We start from the raw sequence: 21,810 nt of genomic DNA, 5'->3' as shown, positions 1-21,810 counted from the left end.
AAACACTTGCATAGGGTTCTGGATAGGTGGGTTCCACTGAGACAGGGAGAGGGTGGTAGGGTGAAGGAACCATGGTTGACAAGAGAAGTGGAACATTTAGTCAAGTGGAAGAAGGATGCATACTTAAGGTTTAGGAAGCAAAAATCAGGCAGGGCTCTTGAGAATTATAAGGTAGCCAGGAAGGAGCTTAAGAAGGGACTTAGGAGAGCTAGAAGGGGACATGAGGAGGCCTTGGTGAGTAGGATTATGGAAAACCCCAAGGCATTCTGCATGTATGTGAAGAACAGGAGGATGACTAGAGTGAGGGTAGGACTGCTCAGGGATAAAGGGGGAAACATGTGCTTGGAGGTGGAGAAGGTAGGGAAGGTCCTGAATGAATACTTTGCTTCAGTGTTAACCAGGGAGAGGGACTTTGATGAATGTGAGGTCTTTGTGTAGAACAGAGAAATGTGCTGGAACATGTTGAGGTTAAGAAAGAGGTAGTGTTGGAGCTTCTGAAAAACATTATCCCCGGAACTGGATAGGATATAGCCCAGCTTACTACAGAAGTGAGGGAAGAGATTGCTGGGGCATTGACAATGATTCTCGTGTCCTCCCTGGCCATAGGAGTGGTACCTGAGGATTGGAGGATGCCAAATGTTATTCCATTGCTCAAGAAAGGCAATGAGGATAATCATGGGAATTATAGACCAGTGATTTCTATATCAGTAGTGAGCAAACTATTGGAGAGGATTCTTAGGGACAGGAATTATGAGCATTTGGAGAAGCATAGTCTTATTAGGAGTAGTCAGCATGGCTTTGTAAGGGGCTGGTCATGCCTCACAAGCCTAATTGGGCTTTTTGAGGAGGTAACAAAACAAATTGATGAAGGTAGAGTGGTGGATGTGGTGTATGTGGATTTTAGTAAGGCATCTGACAAAGTTTCCCCATGGTAGGCTCATCCAGAAGGTCATGGGGCATGGAATCCATGGAAAATTAGTTAGGTGGATTTGGAATTGGCTTGCCCACAGAAGGCAGAGGGTGGTAGTAGATGGAGCATGTTCTGCCTGGAGGTTGGTGACTAGTGGTGTTCTGCAGGGATCTGGTCTGGGACCCTTGTTCTTTGTGATTTTTTTTATATAAATGACTTGGATGAGGAAGTGGAAGAGTGGGTAAGTTTGCAGATGACACGAAGGTTGGAGGTGTTGTGGATAGTGTAGAATGTTGTTGTAGGTTACAATGGGATACAGACAGGATGCAGAGTTGGGTTAAGAAGTGGGGGATGGAGTTCAATCCGGAAAAGTGTGAAGTGATACACTTTGGAAGATCAAATTTGAAAGCAGAATACAAGGTTAATGGCAGGATTCTTCGCAGTGTGGAGGAACAGAAGGATCTTGGGGTCCAAGTCCATAGATCCCTCAAAGCTGCCATGCAAATTGATAGGGTGGTTAAGAAGGCTTATGGTGTGCTGGCCTTCATTAGTCGGGGAATTGAGTTCAAGATCCGCGAGGTAATGTTGCAGCTCTATCTAACTCTGGTTACTCCACACTTGGAGTATAATGTTCAGTTCTGGTCTCCTCATTATAGGAAGGATGTGGAAGCTTTAGAGAGGGTGCAGATGAGAGTTACCAGGATGCTGCCTAGATTAGAGAAAATGTCTTGTGAGGAAAGGTTGAGTGAGCTAGGGCTTTTCTCTTTGGAGAAATGGAGGATGAGAGGTGACTTGATAGAGGTGTATAAGATTATGAGAGGCATAGATGGACAGCCAGCACCTTTTTCCCAGGGTGCAATGGCCAATACCAGAGGACATCCATTTGAGGTGAGTGGAGGAAAGTTAAGGGGAGATATCAGAGGTAAGTTTTTTACAGAGTTAGTGGGTTCCTGGAACACACTGCCAGAGGTGATAGTAGAGGCTGATACAATATGGACATTTAAAAGACTGTTAGATAGGCACATGGATGTAAGAAAAATGGAGGGTTATGGGCTGTGTAGGAGGGAAGGGTTAGATTGATTAGTGAGGCAGGTTTATATAGGTTGGCACAACATTATGTGTTGAAGGGCACATACTGTGCTGTACTGTTCTATGTTCTATGTATTTCTGCAGTGAAGATATTATGAACTGTTTTATTTAATTTTCTTTTTCCTGAAGGAAAAATTCACCATTAGAGCATCCAAGTTATTTTATTACTTAAATTGCCCATCATTAATGTCAGTTTCAGTGTGTTATTAAAATGAATTAAAAACTTGTCTTTAACTGGTATTAAATCAGTTCATGCTGGTTAAATCTGTTTGCACTGGTTAGAGTGGTTATGTGTGCTGAATTCACACTAATATTAGAGGCACACTATTGACAAATGGTGCGAGATGTACTTAGCCTTATTCAAACTCTTAATTGCAAAGATAAAATGCAAGCATCACATCTTGCACTGTATACTGTCCCATCAAGACACGAGATGATCAGTCTTATTCAGGTTTTGTGGCTTCCATTTGTCTCTGAATCATGGACCCAGACCTAAGTGTTAGTCCTAGATCCTTACTGCAATCCCAGGTTCCTGTGTGTTTGAGTGTTCAGTAAGGATTTAAATGCTATTTCTAAATCCAATCTCCTTCTTTCTGTTTTGCATTTAACCCTTTTGTATACTGCAGATGGTAACAGGAAGATGGAAAACATCAATGATAACTTGGTTAGTGCTGGCCAATTTGGTTAGTGGTGGTTAAATTAGTTAGCACAGTTTTATAATAAATTTCCCACTGCTGCTTCCTCACAACTGCAGCAGTCTGGTTTCAGCCCTGACCTCGGATGCTGTCTGCGTGGAGTTTGTATGTTCTCCCTGTGACCATGTGGGTTTCCACCAAGTGCTCTGGTTTCTTCCCAAATCCCAAAGACATTCTCCTAGGTTAATTGGTGATTGTTAACTACCCCAGAGGCTGAGGGTAGACATAATATAAGTTTATAAAATTATGAGAGGCATAGATGGTGTAGACAGACAAAATCTTTTTCCCAACACAAATGTCAAATACCAGAGGACATGCATTTAAAGTGAGAGGGGAAAAGTTTGAGGAAGATGTGTGGGGCAAGTTTTTTGCAGAGTGGTGGGTGTCTGGAACAGCCTGCTGAGGGTAGTGGTGAAAACAGATAGATTGTGGTATTTAAGAGGCTTTTAGATAGACACACGAATATGTAGGGAATGGAGGGAAATGGATCATGTACAGGCAGAAGAGATTTAGTTTAATTTGAAATTGTCTTTGGCATAGGTATCATGGGCCAAAGTACCTGTTCCTGTGCTGTACTGTTCTATAGATCTTAAATGTCAACTCAGCACTTTGTCCCAACTCATTGCAGTCTTTTAAAATGGACATTGATGAAATCCACATCATTGATAGAATATTCCAATAGTTTATCACTAATAGTGATGTCTAATGAAGAAAGTTGTTATATAATAGATTTTTCTGTTGTCTTTCAGTAAAGTGGTTTTACGCCGGTCAAGTTCCATGGGTGAGACAGGGGACATAGTTTGGCATTTAGCCCTCTGTCTGCTTCTGGCCTGGCTGATCATTGGGGCTGCTCTTTCCAAAGGAATCAAATCTTCAGGAAAGGTAAAATGATTACAGTGAGTTTTCCCGTTCTTCTTTTGTGTTGGGGTTGATTTACATTGCAAGTGTTAATTAGAATGAATAATTTCACCCTAATTCTGAAGAGTCTTTGGAGACTTGAAATTATACCTGGACCTCTCAGGCCAGTGTGTTTGCATGCTCAGAGTTTCAAAGGTTGTAATGACTGAGAATTGTCACAACCTGCAGGATGACTGTCAGCCACGTTCCTGTGCCTGGACCTCTCTCTGTAGAGGTCAGGTTGATTGAAGCTCTGAATTTTCTGGCCTCTGGATCCTTCCAGGCAGCAGCCACTATTTCTGCCATATATTTCAGTTTCTTGCTCAAAGCAGTATCAGAGGGGTCACTCTGGCTCTGTATTCAGTAAGGAACAATGTGTATTTTGATTTTAGTGATGAGGAACTGGTATCTCATACAATACATTGCTGGTTTCCCCAAGGTGCCAGCAATCTTTGACTGTTCACATGTTCCCATAAGAGCTCCCTTGAAAAATCTGTATATCCCTGTATAGAAGAGGTTTCCTTTCTCAGGATCTGCAGGTCATCATGAATCATGAGGAGAATTTCCTGGGAGCTTCCACAGCTCCTTCATACTAAGGCAGTCAGTACTGCCTTACACTTTCACAAATGGTGCTGTCCAGAGGGATGGATCCTGGGGGACAAGGATTACTGTCTCCTTCCATGGTTATCATCACTGTACATTCTGACCATTCCAGTTGAGCATTGATACAACAATAGCCACAGAACAACACAGACAGAGACAGAAAAAGCTGTTGGATTCTGGTGTCTTCATCAATCTGAGGTGCATTGTTGTACAGATGCAGAGACTTCATTGTATTCTCCTACAAGCTGCATAACCTGGCAACTGGACCACAATCGGTGTCTGGAGATAAGCAACCAGGAGGGTTAGAGTGAGAACTGGGAAGAACAAAATGATGAGCAGGACCAGGAGGAAAATGCTGGCTCCAAGGTGGATGTTTCTGCCTAATGTTCAGAACTTCACCTCCCTAATGAGTGCAGGAAGAGGGCAACATACTCTGGGCAATAAGGGCTCTGATAATAGGGAAAGGATTCTCATGGACACTCCCCACGACAATGTCCCTTTCTGTATAGCTGTGATCTCTCATGCTCGCTCTCCCTCTCCATCCTGCCATGGTGACATTGCTGCCATCTCCAGTGTATATGTCTTAAATGCCTAATGCTCTTCTCTTATTGCTGCTCAGCAAGGGTTCACAGGTCCTTCCCAACTTACGAACACTCGACTTACGTACAGCCAGTACATACGAATAAGCATTTGGGAGACCGGTGGTATGGATTTGCTGGTTGCTGTGGGGCTGCAGGCATCTTCTGCCACCTGGGAACTTGGTATGTGGCTGCATTTCCAACTTGCGAACTGTTCCAGTTACGAACAGTTCACAGGAAGGGAACCCTGCTGTAACTTGGGGACGACCAGTACACAGATTGCCTTCTGACATTCACTTCTGGGTGGAAAACACAACATTTTTGTATGCCTATTTTCCATCGAGATTATAATTTCTTTGAGGGTGAGCCAAGTAGAGACTACAGCTACACTTAACAATATTTTAATGCACCAAACAAACTTCCGATCCAAGTTCCAGGCAGAAATGTTTCTCCTGACTAAAAGAACAACGGCAACTCCCCCAAACCCTTGGTATGTGCCCTCATTCTGAAGCTGATATCACTGGCTGAATTTCTAATCATGAAGGAAGGGTGGTCAGGACTGGCCCAGCGATTGGGCAAATTCAGGTTCTGGTTTCAGTCTAGAGAATTGAATTTGAATGTACAAGGAGAATGACAAAGAAACATGTAAACAAAATGTGAAGAGTTATCAGTATTCATCACAATGATCTATTTTCCAGTTTGAATATATTCATTGCGAAAAAGAGACAGACAAATGAGGGTGTTATTTTGCCATTTAAATTTGGCTAAGTATTATACCCTTCATGTAGTTATTTTACCTCTTTCATTGTCTTCTCTAATTATAGTTCTTCTAGTTTGTCTTTTGATTGGATTCAATGGTGTAGATGTTGTACCACCAACACAGGACAATCGAACAATCCCTCTCCATGCTCAGGTGGTTTATTTCACCGCAACATTCCCGTATGTGGTTCTGACTGTACTCGTAATCCGAGGACTGACTCTGGAGGGAGCCCATAAAGGGATTGAATTCTACATTGGAAGCCAATCAGACTTCTCAAAGCTGGCTGATGCTGAGGTAAATCTACTAGAGTAATCCACAGAACTACAGATGTCGTGTACAGTCAAATCCTCTCTGGTTTCACTAACGTTCCTTGTGTACTTCAGAAAATCTGAATCATATTCTATTTCTCATGCAGGAAAAGTAATATCAGTCATTGTAATCTGCATCTGTAAAACCCAAGTTATAACCAAGATCTCGTGGTCTTGCAGGTGTTGGCAGGCAGGAAGGGGAAGGTTTGCAAAAGCAGAGATAGAATGGAGCTGGATGGGACAGAACAACATGAGACAGAATGCAAAGATTATTTTTTACATCTTCCTTTCAAGCCTTTGGTCAAATTCAATTAAAGCTTTTCTGGCCCAACATTTTGCTTGACAGTGAACAGAACCCCCTGTTAGTTACCATTTCTTGGCCTGTTAACTGTTGATGGCATCATGTCCTACAAGTTCCTGTCACTGGGACAGGGAAAGGGTGTGGTCTCCTCCATGGGGAATCAGCGAGTTGTGTGGAAAGGGGAAGCAAAAGAGTAGGTCCTCGACCACTCAGACTGAAGGATTGTCAAGTTACCCACTCATGGTCTGAGAAAGATGTGTGATGTAGTCTGGGTGAATTCAAGGCAAGGTCATGAACAGGAAGAGAGAAAAATTGAGAGAGACAGATTAAAAAGTAAGATATGGTGTTATTTCCTTTAAAAACATTTCCACTAAGAACTCTAACCGAATTCCTCATTTGTAAGATTGCTGTTTTGCACCAGAAAGGGTCAAGCAAGTAATTCACAAATCACATCATTAAAAAAAAAGGATACAGTTCCTGAACATTGTGTGTTGAGTTTACTTTGTGTCTCCAGTTGAAGTGCAGGAACTTCACACTGCTGAGTGGATCTGAGTGTTGGGGCAGACAGCGAGAGGACACTCTGCAAAGTGAACAGTGGAGTAGCAGATGATGGAGGTCAACCCTTGGATTTCTGCATTTAGTCTGGAGTTACTGTGGTGATGTTGCATGATTAGCGAGTGATTCCAGCTTCACCTGCATTTTGATAACAAAGCTTTCAGTTTTTGACTTGATGTACCAGTATATTGTCATTAATTTCTGATCTGCACTTCTTTTACATCTCTTCCAATGTTAATTCCTCATAAATCATTTAAGATAAGGTTTCTTTATTAGTCACATACAGTATACATCAAAACACACAGTGAAATGCATCTTTTTTTGTGTAGAATGTTCTGAGGGCAGCCCGCAAGTGTTGTCACGCTTCTGCCACCAGCATAGCATGCCCACAACTTCCCAACCTGTACATCTTTGGAAGATGGGAGGAAACCAGAGCACCAGGAGGAAACCCACGCAGACACAGAATGTACAAACTCCTTACAGACAGTGGTCGGAATTGAACCTGGGTCACTGGCACTGTAATGGCGTTATGCTAACCTCTACACTACTGTGCCTGCTTAAACGTTTCTGTGCTGACTAATTCTATCTTCTGTTCTCCAGGTCTGGAAAGATGCTGCAACACAAATATTCTATTCACTTGCAGTGGGCTGGGGGTGTTTAATAACTCTCTCATCCTACAACAAATTCCACAACAACTGTTATAGAGACACCATCGCTGTCTGTATTGTGAATTGTGCTACGAGTGTGTTTTCTGGCTTTGCCATCTTCTCCGTCCTTGGACACATGGCTCACCTACAGGACAAATCTGTTTCAGAGGTTGCTGAGTCAGGTACCTGCAGTGTTAGGCTTATTGTACTGTATGTTGATGGAGCAGGGAATCTCACAGCCCACATGGGATTGTTATACCTTTGAATCCATACCAGGAGTTTCATTTACTGAGTAGATAAACCGGAAATTCTGACTACTGGCCATAATGGCAGCTTCATTAGTTAGACTTCTTTCTGCATCTTCAGCTCAGTTTTATTGTTTTCACGTTCTGGAGATGGAATCTGATCATGGAAACGTGAGGAAATCAGGGATATTAGAGAATGGTGAGTCTGGCAGAATTTCTCCTCAAGCACCAATACTTCTCTTCATTGTGGTCTCCTCCACACTGGAGAAACCAAATGCAGATTGAGCGACCAGTTTGTGGAGCACTTCCATTAGGTCTGCAGAGGTGACCTTGAGCTTACAGTTGCCAGTTACTTTAGTTTTGCATTCCATTCCCACACTGACCTATATTTATAGGTAGCCTCCTGCACTGTTTGAATGATGCCCAAAGTGAGCTTGAGGAACAACACTTCATCTTCAATCTGGGCACATTGTAGCCTCAGATTACAGTATCAGATTTAACAGTTTCATGTGATTCTCTTTTATTTTGGTTGTATCACAATTGGCCATTTCCGCTGTTGGGTTGTCCATCTGTGATGTGATCTAGAGTTTTTCTATGTCTGCAGACACTGCCTGATCTGTTGGGAATCTCCAGCATTCCCATAGAATCATACACTCAACATGGAAACAGGCCTTTCAGCCCTCCATTGACCACCCATTTACACAAATCCTATTTTATTCTACCCACATTGTTTGCAACCCCATCCCCACGAAGACCACAATACAAAACCCCTCAATCCACTGTGACCCAATCACCAAACTTACCATTATGCAATCTATCAGTGTGTGAGCACACAAACACAGGAATTGAGTGCAAGAGAAGACCACCCACCCCTCAAACATGCTCCACCATTCACTAAGGTCATGTCTAATATGATTGTAATCTTAACTTTCCATTCCCATCTACCTGCAATTATTTTTCATCTTCTTGCTCATCAAGATTCTACCTACCCAGCCTGAAAAAATACTCACAGACCCTGCTTCTACTACCATTTGGGGAAGAGAGCACCAAAGCTCACAATCCTCTTCGAGAAAGTTTTGCCTCATCTCTGACTTAAATGGGTGGCCCCAAATTCTAGATTCTCCCACAACAGGAAACATCCTCTCCAGATCCTGTCAAGACCCTGCAGGATCTTGTATGTTTCTATCAAGCTGCCTCTCAAACTTCTAAACTCCCGCAGATACAAGTCCAGCCTCTGCAACTCTCTGCAAGAAGTAACTTCCACTGCTGTGCTTGAAGTCGAGAACCATAAAACAGCTCCTTGGGTTTCAGATCTGGATAGGTCTGCTCTAACAAAAAGACAGAAACTGCTCTGAGTAAAATGGGACAATCTGTGAACATGAACATGGCAGCAGGTCAGTGGGAGGTTTATGAATGAAGTGAATGTGACCCAGAACTCACTGATGACTCAACGGAGCAAGAGCTCCACTTGCTGAAAAACCCAGTCATGGGTGGATGGTCACAGTCATAGAGTTACACAACATGGAAACAGGCCCTTTGGCCCAACTTGTCTATGCTGATCAAGTTGTCTACCTGAGCTAGTCCATTTGGCTGTGTCTATATCCCTTCAAACCTTTCTTATCCATATATCTATCTACTTGTCTTTTAAACATTGTAACTGTACCCACCTCTACCACTTCCTCCAGCAGTTCGTTCCATATACACCTCATCCTCTGTGTGGAAAAACTTACCAGTCAGGTCCCTTCTAAATCTTTCCCCTCTCAACTAAAACCTATGCCTTCTAGTTTTACACTCCCCTTCCCTGGGAAAAAGATTGTGACCATCCACCTTATCTATCTCCCCTCATGATTTTATCAACCTCTTTCGGGTCACCTCTCAGCCTCTTACACTCCAAGAAAAAAAAGTGTTATCCAGTGTCTTCTTATAACTCAAGCCCTCCAGTTGCAGTAACATCCTCATCTTTTCTACACTTTTCCAGCTTAATGATATGCTTCCTATCACTAGGCAACCAGAACTGCACACAATACTCCAAGTGTGGTCTGGCCAATGACTTGTACAGTTGTAACATAATGTCCCAACTCCTGTACTCAATGCCCTGACCGATGACAGCAAGTGTAGCAAACATGTCTTTCAGGAATACAGGGTGATTGGAGAGGTGAGGGGAATGCCACTTTAAAGAAAGATGCTCACAAACATGCAAAAAGGAAGTATAAGTTGGGCAAAAGGGCAACACAGTAAAGTCCCGCAGATCCCAGAAAACTGAAATGAAAACAAAAACGATGAAAATACTCATCAGGTCATGAAACGGAGTTCCTTTGTCAGAACTGAGAAAAGTGAGAGACATAAACGTAAGAGACAGAAGTTAGAAATTTAAGATGCAGAGGAAGAGAATAAAGGCGAAGAACAGTGACAGGCTGGAGAGATTAAATGACCAAAGTAGTGAGAGTGCAAAGTAAAAGAGGGTGGTGATCGGACAAATAAGGGAATGTAGGGTCAGTATGGAAGAAGTGTGAAGTGATTAGCTGGGAGAACACTCTAAACTAAACCTGCTGAAATTGCCGATATTGTGCATTGAGTCCTGAAGGCTACAATGTGCCCAGTTTGATGATGAGGCGCTCCTGTTGCTCAAGCTTCCAATGAGCTTATAGAAGCTGAGGGCAGAGAGCCAGAAGAGTTGTGGGATGTAGAATTAGAGGGAAGGAAATGGGGTGGAAAGGGTGGGGGAGGAGGGAAGGACAGAGGAATCCACACATGAAGGAAAACTAAGAGTTCCAGTTATGAGGACAAGGAGTTGTAAGCTGCATAAAGGAAAAAGAAGAGAAACTTGTAAAGAATATTGGAACTATCATTTACAATTTTTGTTTGATTAACAGCTCAGTGTTTAATCCCTCTATCAACATCACAAGTTAGCTTGGTTGTTCATTATCACAGCTTGTGGGATCTTCCTGTGTGAAAATTGGCTACAGTTTTTCCCACACTGCAAGAGTGTGTTTCTGAGAGACATGTAAAGACGCTGTAAAATTATTTTAAGTATTATTGGCATTGTACTCACTTAGTATCTGTTTACACTTTTAGATCAAAATTGCCCATTAATATTGTGTCATGATTTATATCGTCAATACACTCTACACGCAGTGTTTTGCATCATAAATGCACAGTCTAGCATAAGTGATTTCTGTCACCAATGCATTGAATCAAATTTATGTTCTGAACTATACATGAAAGACAATCAACATTGCCACTTTACAATATCTTTATTGTATAAAGTACAGTGTCAATGTATCACTGTACAGTTGTACCAATATATCATTGCACCATTTCCACTGTATCCACTGTTTAGGTTTTGGTTTGGCTTTCATTGTGTATCCAGAGGCTCTTGCACAGCTGCCATGGGCACCTCTATGGTCCATTTTGTTTTTCTTCATGTTGCTCACCCTGGGACTCGACACTCAGTTTGCAGCTTTAGGTGAGACTTATGTTCCTTTCTTTAACCCATCTCTTTCAAGTTTTATTAAAGGATGCTACCAAAGTAATAAGGCTGATAATATAAGATGAGGACTGAATGTTGTTGTTGGCAGTGGGGGAATGCATGGTGGTCTGTACATCAGGATATGTGGTAGAGTTCCCGTCTGTGCCTTATTCCGGAATGGAATGTGACTGTGATCCACTTAGTTCAAATCCTGCACTGGAAATTTGGACACCACTTCATCCTTGTGACAATTGTCATGTTGCTGTCGCATGGGCAGATTGATTCCCAATGCAAGGTAGGTCACGTTATTCCAAGGAACCTCTGTCATTGCTCATCCCCAGATAAACAAAAGGAAGTGTCCTGGAATCAATCCCAGCTCTGCTCAAGAAACCCCGTCCAGGTAAGTGTCCTCGACTTGAGTGGGGCTCTTTGCGTCTCCTCCCACCCTACCCCATTTGCTGCCATTGTACAAACTGTCATTCCATCTCCCCACCTGCTTGTGTTTCAGGGCTGCAGCAACAGGTGGACAGTTGCTGATGTGATGCCCAGTGACCCCTTAACAAAGAATTAATGGCACAGATCAATTTCTCACCCATATCCATTTGGTGATTGTCTGCTTACTAACCTACTGGAGTATCAGGCAGTTTCAAATGGGTTAGCAGCTGTAGTAATGAACCATGCAGGGAAATGTCACTCTGCACCTGAGACTGTTGCTCTAAGTTATGTATTTCAGTGATTATGAGTCTGTCTGTCTAGGTTGTAATTCAACATCCTATTCTATTTCCCAAACCTGATGTTTCTCTGCCTGAGCCCCAGACCTGTTGCATTGAATATCCAAGGATAATAATTGTGCAGTTTGAGATTTCTCTCCAAGTGCAACACACAAGATGCTGATGAACTCAAGAAGGTCAGGCAGAACCTATGGAGGGAAATGGACAGTCTTGTTTCTCTCTAAGTGTTTGCTACACACTAATGTAACAGGAATGGGAGTAAAAATGCATGAACATCTAGTTGCAGGGTTTTAATAAATTACAGATTATTTGTTCGTTTGAAATTTTCTTTTATCAGAAATAATTATAACAACCCTAGTGGACCAGTTCCCTAAGCTTCTGCAATCAAAGCATCTTTATCTGATGAGTGGAGTTTCCTTCGTGTTTTACTTCCTTGGCCTTCTGTTTGTAACAGAGGTATGTGGTCCTTTAATGGTTTGTTATATTTCCATGTGTAGTACTAGTTATAACTCAATGAAGTCAGAAACTTGACAGGAGTGAGTAATAAGGAAGGATCTGGTGAACTGGACACATTGTGTTTCCATTTGTTTAATGTTGTGCAGCAAAGATATGGGACTGACTAAAGTTCTCATCTGCTGTGACCAAACATAGAGTCTGCTGGAAGGATGAAACTCAATCCTCACCCAGATGTTGTCTGAAATCTCTTCCTCTATCATAAGTTCTTGGGTGTGTTTCTGGGGTCCTTCATTCTGCTGAAATGCTTGTCCTTCAATCAGAAAACTATGATAATAAATCCAAGATTTTGCCACAATACTTGACACACCCAGAGTCACATACTTCGTAAACAAAAATATAAAAGAAAATCAGCAGATGCTGTAAATCTGAAATAAAATCAGGAAATACTGGAAATACTTAGTGGGGTGGGCAGCGTCTGTGGTGAGAGAAATATTTGTGACAATGGATCAGAACTGTTTCCCAGTTTCTGTTTCCACAGATGCTCCCTCCTCTCCTTCCCACTGCTGTTTTCCTGCCCTCCACCCCATCCTCATCTTCCTCCACCTCCATCTCTTCCTCTGTTACTGTTGAATTTGAGGGGGACAGGAACATCACCTGATACCCTGCAGAAAGGGAGAAGAGGGTTGCCGAAATAAGCACATACAAGTGAATGAATCAGCAAATATTTCAAATAAGATGCTTTTGTAGACTAACAGGGGTATAAAAATAAGGAAGACAAATGTTAGGCAAGTATACCGGGTAGATTTCTTTCAGCCTTTGCTATTGACTGGTGTCCAGCCTGGTAAGGCATTGAGCATCTGTGTGGCCTCGCTCCATATACTGGTATTATAACTAACTGTCTAAGGTGGGCATTTGTATGCTTGGTGTCTGTGTGTGTGTTTAACTCACCTTAACATGATTTATCCTGCACTGCACCATTGAAGGGGGTCTGTAACTCCAGGCAATCATCACCTCCTGCCACTCACAGGGAACGACTGCCCTAGTGGATTGCTGTGTTGTTTTGGAACTTCTATTTTATTATTGAAGGATGCAGAGATCTGCCAGGCAGCTCACCCAGAACATAAGGGAATGAGCAGATGTTAGTGGGTGGTTCATATTGAGTATTTGTGCACATATTTCATATCCCATTAGCCTTGTATTTTGAAAGTTGAGGGTTATGATCTTTTCATGCAGTATTTTCCTTTTAATTTTAGGCTGGAATTTACTGGATAAATTTAATTGATTATTTCTGTACTGGGTGGATTCTCATTACAGTTGCCCTGCTGGAGCTCATCAGTCTAAGCTGGATTTATGGTAAGCATGGTACTGAACTGGGAAAATAAACCAATGAAACTAAACCAAATAATTAAATTACAGAGGACATGTTGATCAAATGAAACAAATGAACTGGGTGGTCTGATGTAGATATCCCTTTTATCTAAAGATTGTTGGTGAGGAAAGAACTCTCCTTAATTGCTAAAGACCATTTCCCCTCTTATCCCAAAGGCCATTGTGAGACAGACTGCATCTTTCAGAGACTGGCTGAGGACATGACGACCAGAAGAAGGAGGCAGCCATACACCCACTGAATCTGCTCCACTGCTCAATAAGTGTACAGTTGTGCTCTCCTTATCGGAGGAAGGAGCCATATATCTGGGAGGGAGAGCAAAAAGGCTCACTAGGTTGATTCCTGAGATAAGGAATTTCATATGAAAGGTCATTGACCTGAAACATTAACTCTGTTTCTCTCCCCACAGATGCTGCCTGACCTGTTGTAGATATCTAACATTTTCTGTCATTGTTTTAGATTTCCAGCATCTGTTGTGTTTGGCTTTTGATCGCCATTTGTGATTGAGTCACTTGGAATTTAACAGAATGAGAGTCGATCTGATTGAAACATAAAGGAGCTTGACAGGTTGATGCTGAAAGGATGTTTCTCCTAGATGGAGAATTCAGAGTTAGATATCTCAGGAAAATAGTCACCCATTTACAACTGATACAAACTGACATTTCATCAACCGGAAGGGCTGGATCCTTAGTGCCCTGCAGATGATTGTTTTACTACTTACTCATTTCTTGGGCTCTGGGTGTTGCTGTTGAGGCCAGCATTTATTACCCTTGTGAAAATAGTGGTGAACAGCCTTGTTGAACCACCACAGTCCTTCTGGTGAAGGTGCTCCCACAATTCTGTTGAGCATTGGGTTTGAGAATTTAGGTCCAGGGATGATGAACAAACAGCAATGAATTGCAGTACAATTTGTATGTGTTACACATGGCAGCTACGGCAGCCACTGTGCACCAGTGGTGGAGGGAATGAAGAGTGCTGCTATGTCCTGGATGGTGCTGAGCTTCTTGAGAGCTGTTGGAGCTTCACTCATCAAGGCAAGTGGAGAGAGTCTGATCACATTCCTGCCCTGTCCTTTGTAGATAATGGAAGTGCTTTGGAGTCACTCACCAGAAGATGTCCAGCTTCTGACCTGCTCTCATGGCCAGAGTATTTATGTGGCAGGTCCAGCTGAGCTTCTGGTCACTGGTGACCCCCATATTCAAGTAACAATAGAGTTTTGGATATGTAGATGATGCAACCACATTATAGGAATGATGTTAAACTGGAAAGAGTGCACAAAAGATATACAAGGATGTTTTCAGGACAAGAGGGCCTGAATTACAGGGAGAGGTTGGCCAGGCTAGGTCTTTATTCCTTGGAGTTAGGAGAATGAGAGGTGATGTTATAGAGGTTTATAAAATCATGAAGGGCATAGACAAGGTGGATGGTAGCAGTCTTTTCCCCAGTGTAGGAGAGTCCTAAACTAGGGGGCATAGGTTTAGGGTGAGAGGGGAAAGATTTAACAGGGACTTGAGGGATAACCTTTTCACATAGAGGTTGGTGAGTATATGGAACGAGTTGCCAGAGGAAGGTTTGGACCAGTGATCCAGAGCCTGGACAAAGCATTTGGAGAAAAATGTTTAAATTCCACCATGGCTGTGGAGAATTATAATTCCGTTAATTAATTGAACTGGAATCACAAAAGAGAACATTTGGCCGGCTAATATCCTTTGGGGAAGGTAACTTATCCCCTGGCTGAGCCTGGTCTATGTGTGATTCAAATCCCATGGCAATGAAATGGCACTTAGATGGTTTTTCTTGCTTCAAATTGCAGTGACTTTGATGTAACAATGTTCAGGTCAAGGAAAAGGTTCACCATCACCTTCTCAAGGGCTATCAAAGGGGAGCTTTAAATGCTGACACTTCCAGCAGCACCTACACACCATGAGGGAAGAAACAAGTTATTGAGCATCTCTAATTTCCTGCTGTCCACAGGGGTAAACAGATTCATCAAGGACATTGAGATGATGATTGGGGAAAGGAATTGGCTCTTCTGGCTGTGGTGGAGAGTGTGCTGGTGTTTAATCTCGCCATGCTTGCTGCTGGTAAGAGGTCACATCTTCCACTGATTTGAACTAAGAATAATCCAATCTCAGAATTTCTGATCTTTCTCTGTGAATCCATTTAAACAGGCAATATTAACCTGGTCTTTAGCAACATTTTCCCCACCAACATTCGGACCTGTTGAGTACCCTGTCTGGGCAACAGGACTCGGCTGGTGCATGATCATCCTCTGCATTATGTGGATCCCCATCGTCGCTATTGTGAGAGTTGTCCAAGCTGAGGGCTCCACATTGTTTCAGGTGAGGGAACAACTTGAAATCTTTCAAGGAATAAATCCATGAAATGAGGCCGAGGGTGATGTTTTAATCAGCAGATTGGATGACACAGAGTCACAAGGTATGGATAGCAGTTAGTAACGTCAAAGGAATTTCAGGATTTCTGGGGTTTGAGCGGATCTTCCGGTTGTTGAACAGGCGTGTTAATTCGTTGTCCCCCTCTGGCTGGGGCTCAACTGAAAGCTCCAGTTAACTCTTCAACCGTTTCCTATGGTTGAGATAAACTGGTCCATTGGTGGCCATCGTCAAAGGACAAAGCGATGGTCAAAGAGATGGCCAATTTGCAAGGAAGGGCAGGAAGAGGTGGGTTTAAGGGTGTTGGCCAGAAAGCCTGTCCATCTGGAGTTCGGGGAGCAGTTGTCCAAGGAATTCTATTTTCAGAGATTCCAATTCTGCAACTGGGGGTGCAGAGTCCTTCCTCGAGCTCCAGCCTCCGCTGGGCCTGCTCCCTCCTGTACCTGACCATAGTTGCCATCAACGGTTGTGATCCCAGTTCACTCTGGCTTATTGCTGAAGTATTGAGTTCACCTGCCAGTGTGCAGCCCACTGATGCCTCAGACTGGTGACAGAAGCTCTCTACATAGGAGGTGGATCACCCTCAGCTGTTTTGGTAGTCATTAGCAGAATGTGGGAGTTCACAAATAGAGGGACGTTCTCAGTGATGGAGGGGGAATTGACTGCTCCCACATCACCTTAACTGCTCCAAAGTGGAACAACAGCGGAAAAGCTCTCAGTGCCTCCATCTGCCGGTTATCAGTGCTCACCCCCAGCAAATCCTTCCAGAGGAGCTTAACTCAGGGTGATCTCATCAAAGTGCATAAGGTGAAAGAGAAGAGAATAGATATCTTTCAGTTGGCAATGTACGAATTAGTTAGGACTTGGAGTCACACTTTTTAAAAGGTTAAATCTTAGTTAAATCTCAAGAGGTAGTCAAGAAGTCCCTGATGCCCAAGGTGTCAAGAATCACAATGAGACTCTGACATCCAGGGTATGAGGAATCTCAACTACCCTGATACCCAGCAGGGAGTTGATGGGAATGTGGTGAGTATAAAAAAAATTGGGCTTAATATAAGATGGGTGTTTGATGATTGAAGCGATGAGCTGAAGGCCTGGTTCTGTGCTGCATGACTCCATGATTTCTCCTCAGTAACCTTTCTCTGACTCTGTGGAGAGGCTATTTATCAGAGGAAACATTAATTGTTTCTTCTGAAAGGGGGCATCTCTTTGAAACCTACCAAATATTGAAAGGCCTGGGTGAAGAGGATGTTTCCAGTAGTGGAAGTGTCTCGGACAACAGGGCACAGCCTCAGAATAAAAAGACATTCCTCCTCATCTCTGTTCTAAAGGGACGTCTTCAGCCAGAGGGTGGTGAATCTGTGGAATTTATTGCCAAAGATGGCTGTGGAGGCCAAGTCATTGGATATATTTAAAGTGAATGTTCATAGGTCTTTGATTAGTAAGGGTGTCAAAGGTTACAGGGAGAAGGCAAGGGAATGGGGTTGAGAGGGAAAAATAAATCAGCTATGATTGAATGGCGGAGCAGACTTGATGGGCTGAATGGCCTCATTCCATTCTTATTTCTTATGGTCCTGTGGTCTAATTAGATGAAGACCTGTAATTTGGATGCCTTAGTTTTTGCAGTGAGAGCATGTTATTAAGTTCATTTGACATCAGCTGCAGCAGTATTTTCAACAGTAACATTCATCTGATGCAATAGTCATTTATTTAGTGCATTGACTGCCTGTGTACTGCCTGGCTAAGCCTTGGGGTCATAGAGCACAGACCATGCTGAGCATATCATCAGCCATCCTACACTAAGCACATTTTTAAAATTTTCCTTACAATCCTTTCCACTCTCCCCAAATTCTACCACTCACCTACACATTAACAAAAACTTACAGTAGCCAGTTAACCCACCAACACACCAGTCTTTGGGATGTGTGAGGAAACAGGTCACAGGGAGAATGTGCAAACTCCACATAATTAGTGCTGGAGGTCAGGATTGAACCTGGGTCGCTGGACCTGGGTGGCAGCAACTACTGTGCGAAGTTGGTGTTTACATTTGGGTGTGTAATATTACAGAAGAACAGTTAAATATAATTAGAATTGTTAGCTTTATCTCGTTTGAAATTAATGTTGAGAAACCATCAAATATAAATATGAAACCTTTCACTTTCCACAGAAAATTTCTGCCGCTTGTTCCTCAGCTCCTGATTGGGGTCCGTGCTTGGAACAGCACAGAGGGGAAAGATACAGAAACAAGCCTGATTCTACAGAAGTTCCTACTATAGAAGTGTACCTTCTTCCAACTGAGACAGGAACATATAAGGACATTTAATCTCATAAGCAATAGCTTTGAAGATTGATAGGTCTCCTGTAACTTCAGTGGGAGATTTGCGGAACAGCTAGCAACTTACTGGAACATACATGGGCATGAGTCTGGGGTGGGCTGGGCTCAAGGGCATTGAGCATTAGAGTTCCTGTGCCATGAACATTTTTTATACCACATTTGAGAATGGGGTTAATATGGGTTTCTGGCCACGGCATAATGTGAACACAAACACCTCAATGATTCCTATCTATAGTTCCCAGTGGCTGGGTTTCATTACATTAAACATTCAATTCCTTTTATTAGGTACAGGATGTAAGTGAAATCTGAAGGACCTGATCCACGCTGATATTTGTCTCCAGTTACTGACGCTTTCCCAGACCTCAGAACCATGAGATCAATAAGCACAGATTCTGATCAATGCTTTAATCACCATGTTCAGTAAAACTGAATTATAGAAAAGCACGGAAATTCCAGCAACATGCAGTAGATCACATATACACTTTCCTCTGGTAGGAATTGACCAGAACTACCTTAAAATCACAGCCTCACACTGTTTCTGCTACAGCTCCTATGGAATTTCATTGCATCTGGTGTATATGACATTAAACTCATCTGAATCCAGCTGAAAGAGAAAAGTGAGGTAAACTGGTAAAAGGGGGAGTTGATGTGTATAATGGTGGGAATAGGTTACAAGGAAATATGTGGGGGTATGGGTCTAACAGGATTGCTTTGTGAACTGGCACAGACTCAATGGGTGGAATTGCCTGCCTCGATGTCATAAGGAAATCCTATCGAAAAGACAGGCAGGTGGGCAGAGTGAGTGGGGTGGCTCTGTTGGTAAAAAATGAAATCAAATCCTTAGCAAAAAGTGACAAAGGATCAGAAAATGTAGAATCCTAGTGGGCAGAGTTAAGAAACTGCAAGGGTTAAAGGACCCTGATGGGAATTATATGCAGGCCTCCAAATAATAGCCAGGATGTGGGATACAAATTACAGCAGGAGATAGAAAAGGCATGTAAAAACAACAATGATATTGTGATCACGGGGGATTTTTATATGCAGGTAGATCGGGAAAATCAGGTTGGTACTGGATCCCAAGATAAGGAATTTGTAGAATGCCTTTGAGATGGCTTTTTAGTGCAGCTTGTGGTCGAGCCCACGAGGAAAAGGCAATTCTGGATTTGATGTTGTGCAATGAACCAAATTTGATGAGGGAGCTTAAGGTAAAGGAACCCTTAGGAGGCAACAATCATAAAATATGATAGAATTCACCCTGCAATTTGAGAGGAAGAAGCTAAAGTCAGATGTATCAGTATGACAGTTGAATAAAGGTAACTACAGCGGCATGAGAGAGGAGCAGGCCAAAGCTGATTGGAGGGGATCCCAGCAGGCATGATGGTAGAGCAGCAATAGCAGGAGTTTCTGGGAGTAATTCAGAAGATGCACAATCAGTTCATCCCAAAGAAAGAAGCATTCTAAAGGGAGGAGGAGGCAACCATGCCTGACAAGGGAAGTCAAAGAGCATAAAAGCAAAAGAGAGGGCATACAATATTTCAAAAATTAGTGGGAAGCTAGAGGATTGGGAAGCTTTTAAAAACCAACAGAAGGCAACTAAAAAAGCAACAAGGGGAGAAATAGTGAAATATGGAGGTAAGCAGGCTAATAATATAAAAGAGGATAACAAAAGTTTTTTCAGATATATAAAGAGTAAAAGAGAGGCAAGAGCAGACATTGGACCACTGGAAAATGATGCCGGAGAGGTAGTAATGGGGAACAAAGAAATGGCGGACAAACTGAATAAGTATTTTGCATCAGTCTTCACTGCTGAAGACACCAAGAACATGCAAGAAATTTGAGAGAGTCAGGGAGCAGAAGTGAGTGTAGTCACTATTACTGAGGAGCAGGTGCTTGGGAAACTGTAAGGTCTGAAGGTAGATAAGTCACCTGGACCAGATGGACTACACCCCAGGATATTGAACGAGGTAGCTGAAGAGATTGTGGAGGCATTAGTAGTGACCTTTCAAGAATCACTAGATTCAGGAATGGTTCCGGAGGACTGAAAAATCACAAATGTCACTCCACTCTTTAAGAAGGGAGGGAGGCAAAATGCAGTTAGCCCAACTTCAGTGGTTGGTAAGATGTTAGACTCCATTATTAAGGATGAGTTTTGGGGTACTTGGAAGCATATGATAAAATAGGCCAGAGTCAGCATGGTTTCTGAAAGGGGAAATCTTGCCTGACAAATCTGTTGGAATTCTTTGAGTAAGTAACAGGCAGGATAGACAAAAGAGTGGATGTTGTTTACTTAGATTTTCAGAAGGTCTTTAACAAGGTGTCAGACATAAGGATGCTAAATAAAATAGGAGCCCATGGTATTACATGAAAGGTGCCAGCATGTATAGTAGATTGGCTGACTGGCAGAAGGCAATGAGTGGGTATAAATGGGGCCTTTTCTGGTTGGCTTCCAGTGACTAGTGGTGTTCCGCAGGGGTCAGTGTTGGGTCCGCTGCTTTTCACATTGTATGTTAATGATTTGATGACAGAATTGATGGCTTCATGGTCAACTTTGTGGATGATACAAAGATAGGTTGAGGGGCAGGTAGAGTTGAGGAACCAGAGAGTCTGCAGAAGGACTTGGACAGGTTGGGAGAACGGGCAAAGAAGTTGCAGATGGAATATAGTGTAGGGAAGTATACAGTCATGCACTTTGGTAGAAGGAATAAAGGCGTAGACTATTTTCTAAACGGGAAACGAGTTCAGAAATCAGAGGTGCAAAGGGACTTGGAATTCCAAGTGCAGGATTCCCTAAAGGTTAAATAGCAGGTTGAGTTGGTAGTAAGGAAGGCAAATGTAATGTTAGCATTTATTTTGAGGAGACTAGAATATAAAAGCAAGGACATAATGCTGAGGCTTTGTAAGGCATTGGTCAGACCACATTTGAAGTATTGTGAGCAGTTTTGGGCCCCATATCTGAGGAAGAATTTGTTGGCATTGGAGAGGGTCCAGAGGAGGTTTACAAAATGGTCCTGGGAATGAAAGAATTAATGTGTGAGGAGCGTTTGATGGCTCTGGGCATGTACTCGCTGGAGTTTCGAAGCATGAGGGGGGATCTCATTGAAACCTACTGAATACTGAAAGGCCTGGATCGAAAGGATGTGGAGAGGATGTTTCCAGTAGTGGGAGAGTCTGGGACCAGAGGGCACAGCCTCAGAATAGAAGGACATCCCTTTAGAATAGAGAAGAGGAGGAATTTCTTTAGCTAGAGGGTGGTGAATCTGTGGAATTCATTGCCACAGACAACTGTGGAGGCCAAGTCATTGGAGATATTTAAAGCAGAGGTTGATAGGTTGTTGATTAGTAAGGGCGTCACTGCTTAAAAATAAAGAGTCACTATTTAAGACACATGAAGGAGAACCACAGAACCATAGAACCATAGAACCATACAGCACAAAACAGGCCCTTCGGCCCA

General features: G+C 42.7%; 1 protein-coding gene across 3 annotated transcripts in view; it reads left to right on the top strand.

Moving 5' to 3' along the window:
* The window catches only part of LOC127573552 (sodium- and chloride-dependent neutral and basic amino acid transporter B(0+)-like), a 31,506-nt gene extending 12,537 nt beyond the window's left edge, over nucleotides 1-18,969 (top strand). For 2 of the 3 annotated variants that reach the window (XM_052021888.1, XM_052021887.1), the window contains 9 exons: nucleotides 3,444-3,576; nucleotides 5,656-5,826; nucleotides 7,297-7,525; nucleotides 10,929-11,054; nucleotides 12,126-12,244; nucleotides 13,498-13,597; nucleotides 15,606-15,715; nucleotides 15,803-15,973; nucleotides 18,192-18,969. In XM_052021888.1, coding sequence (XP_051877848.1) covers nucleotides 3,444-3,576; nucleotides 5,656-5,826; nucleotides 7,297-7,525; nucleotides 10,929-11,054; nucleotides 12,126-12,244; nucleotides 13,498-13,597; nucleotides 15,606-15,715; nucleotides 15,803-15,973; nucleotides 18,192-18,347 — 1,315 coding nt within the window. In that variant the 3' untranslated portion in view covers nucleotides 18,348-18,969. The remainder of the gene's footprint in view (nucleotides 1-3,443; nucleotides 3,577-5,655; nucleotides 5,827-7,296; nucleotides 7,526-10,928; nucleotides 11,055-12,125; nucleotides 12,245-13,497; nucleotides 13,598-15,605; nucleotides 15,716-15,802; nucleotides 15,974-18,191) is intronic. The other variant, XM_052021889.1, reaches the window with a different exon arrangement.
* The last annotated feature ends 2,841 nt before the right edge of the window (nucleotides 18,970-21,810 follow it).

Source organism: Pristis pectinata, chromosome 8, assembly GCF_009764475.1.
Source record: "Pristis pectinata isolate sPriPec2 chromosome 8, sPriPec2.1.pri, whole genome shotgun sequence".
Taxonomy (NCBI): domain Eukaryota; kingdom Metazoa; phylum Chordata; class Chondrichthyes; order Rhinopristiformes; family Pristidae; genus Pristis; species Pristis pectinata.
The sequence above is the reverse complement of the archived record's forward strand: the minus strand, read 5'-3'. Positions and strand labels throughout refer to the sequence as shown.